Source organism: Condylura cristata, unplaced genomic scaffold (assembly GCF_000260355.1).
Source record: "Condylura cristata isolate star-nosed mole 26May11 unplaced genomic scaffold, ConCri1.0 scaffold00004, whole genome shotgun sequence".
Taxonomy (NCBI): domain Eukaryota; kingdom Metazoa; phylum Chordata; class Mammalia; order Eulipotyphla; family Talpidae; genus Condylura; species Condylura cristata.
Genome location: NW_004567105.1, coordinates 4,338,538 through 4,341,239, shown reverse-complemented (window position 1 = coordinate 4,341,239; position 2,702 = coordinate 4,338,538). Strand labels below are relative to the sequence as shown.

General features: G+C 65.5%; 1 protein-coding gene across 3 annotated transcripts in view; it reads right to left on the bottom strand.

Annotated features, from left to right (window-relative positions):
- Positions 1-2,702, bottom strand: part of PLA2G6 (phospholipase A2, group VI (cytosolic, calcium-independent)) — a 39,638-nt gene that overhangs the window by 21,914 nt on the left and 15,022 nt on the right. For 2 of the 3 annotated variants that reach the window (XM_004675664.2, XM_004675665.2), the window contains exons 3-5: positions 1,955-2,170; positions 944-1,127; positions 10-197 (exon numbers count right to left, since the gene is read on the bottom strand). In XM_004675664.2, coding sequence (XP_004675721.1) covers positions 10-197; positions 944-1,127; positions 1,955-2,170 — 588 coding nt within the window. The remainder of the gene's footprint in view (positions 1-9; positions 198-943; positions 1,128-1,954; positions 2,171-2,702) is intronic. The other variant, XM_012720640.1, reaches the window with a different exon arrangement.

The window sequence follows — 2,702 nt, the reverse complement described above, 5'->3', positions numbered from 1 at the left end:
CCGACTCACCCCTTCTGGGAGAACTTCATGGCCGTGTGGATGGGGTAGCCGCCGGGCCCCGGGACGCCGCAGCGGGCGTTGCTCAGCAGCAGCACGCGGACCATCTCCTGCTTCCCCAGCTGGCAGGCCAGGTGCAGCGGCGTCTGGCCGCGCTGGTTCGCCTGGTTCAGGCCGGCCGAGGCGTTCTTCCCCAGCAGCTGGCAGCGCCGAGGGGGCTGCGGTCACCGCCAGCGGCCCCGCCCCCACGCGGCCGCAGGGCTCCCTCTGGGGACCCCAGGGCTGGGGAGCTTCCACCCCATGAGATCAGGGCAGGGGTGGGGGGTGACGGCCGCTTTCACCACATCCCTTCCTGTGTGCAAGCAGTGCGGCCCCTAAAGACACCCAGGGGGCCCTGTTTCTCCCTCGTGGCCCAGCGATCTGGGGTACGCTGCCCGGCGGGCCTGGGGGGGCTGGGCGCAGGCACCGGGCACCCGCGGGGGGCGCGGCCTCGGGCTCGTCTTAGCATCACAGACTGGAGCCAAGGGCAGGCTACAGCCCAAGGAGAATCCTCCAGCCCAGGCAGTCCAGAGGATAGGCTCCCTTTTCTCTCTAATATGTGCAGCCTTTTAACAGCACCCCTTCTTCTCCTGGTCCCCGTTTCTATCTTCCTGGCTCTGCCCAGGCGAGGCTGGCCGGTGGGGTGGTTTCAGTTCCTACAGAAAGGTAGCTCGGGGGCCCCTCGGTGCTCCAGGGGGGCCGCGGGAGTTCAGTGCCCACCCGCGGCCGGGGCCTTTGGCTTCTGCGCTGGGCTGGAGGCTGGCCCGGGCCAAATACTCGGCCAGGCAGGCACAGAGGTGGGATTTCGGATCGGGGATCGCGCACCACCAAGGGGTTCAGACTCGGGATCAAAGGGGCAACAGCAAGAGGCCCCGCAGCCCACCTGAGCCCGGGACCCGCCGCTCACCTGCAGCACCTGGGCGTTGTCCCCCTGCACGGCGTAGTGGAAGGCGGTCTCCCCGTGGTTGTCGGTGACGTCCATCTGCACGTGGCAGTAGTGCACCAGCTCCACCAGGATCTCCCCGTCGCCCTTGCGGCAGGCCAAGTGCAGCGGCGTGCAGCCCTCCTCATTCTCCCTGCTGTTGGCACAGCTGTGGGGGGCGGGTGAGTGCCCGGCCCGAGGGGGAGGCAGGCGAGCAGAGGGCCGGACGGCAGAGCGTCCACGCCAGGCTCAAGCCAGCAGTTCACACTGGGGGCCGGGGCACGGCGATCTGTACCATGAAGCAGAGGTGTGGCCACCCGCCCGGGCCAGCAGCCGGCCAGCAGCCAGCAAGCACCCCCGGGGGCTCCCGCACGGATGTGCACCGGCTGAAGGGCCATGTGAAAGCGGGAGTCCCAGCCCCCGGGAGGGCCGCCCCGGGAGGAGACGTCCAGGGTGGAGGCCTCACCCGCCTCCTCCCCTGCACGGGCCACACGCGTACTCCCTGGGGGTGATTCTTCATGGGGGTGTGGGGGGTGCAAGCTCAGGGTGGGGGTCAAACAGCTCCCGGGGCCTGACCTGCAGAAACGTTCTCTCTCTTTCTGACGTAGAACTGGGTGCAGGCCAGAGATGTGAGGGTTAAGGGGATTCACAAGACAGAGTGGGGAGTAGAACAGGTGGATCTACAGAAATGCACTGCTGAGGGGCCAGCGGGGAGACGGGAGGGGTCTGCTGCGCCCTGGGGGCCAGCTCCTGGCCGGGTGGACTCAGGCTGCAGCTGTGGTGGCGCTGAGACTTAACCCCTCAGCACCAGGGAGGCTCTCGCCTTCTGACTTGTCAGCTTCCCTGTGCGAACCCGGGGCAAGGTGCTCGTGCTGAAGTCAGACCCTGGGCAGCCTTTGTGGTCACAGAGGGGAACCGAGGCTGGCCTGGCAGCACCCCTGTACCTGCACCCACCTGCCGGCCCTCCTGCCCCGCCCGGCCAGGCGCCCCACCTACCTGATGACGCGGCTGTGATGGAAGCACTCCCGGATCCCCAGCTCCACCGCCAAGTGCGCCACCGACCAGCTGGGGTGGTTGCGGATGAGGTCGGTCAGGTGCTGCAGGACCTCGGCCTGCAGGACGTGGGCGGAGCTCTCGTAGAAGGGCGGCAGCTGGGCGCAGTACTGCTGGAAGTTCACTATGGCCTCGGCCTCCGACTCCAGCTGGAAGAGTCTGCGGGGCCAGGCGGGGGGCGGCAAGGCCGAGAGTCAGCGGGACCCTCGCCCGCACCCACACCTGCTGGGATCAGAGGCCTCGGGTCCCCACAAACGGGTCACTGCCTGCCTCTGGCCGCGGCCCCGCGGTCCCCTCCTGCTGCAGACGGACACAGACCCAGACACACGCACATCTACCTGAGTGGGGTCTTTTTTGTATTTTTCATTATTCATTGATCTCCTAACTAACCACCACAGGGTAGTTCTAGACTTCATTTTCTATCATTTATTTTGTATCCATTTCTCATCAGGGAGCCCCAGCTCACAAGCCCAGCTCTTGGCTAGGGACACAGTAGAGCGTGACTGAGCACTGTTTACCCTAAATGTCCAGCAATAGGATGTTACGAGAATCGAGAATCGTAGCACCTCTCGGTGATGGGATATTATGCAGTCATTAAAAGATACATTAAAAAACAGGGCCCCGGGCCCTCCCTGGTGGCGCAGCGGGTTAAAGCACAGCACTAAGAAGCTAAAGCCACTTCCGCATGAGT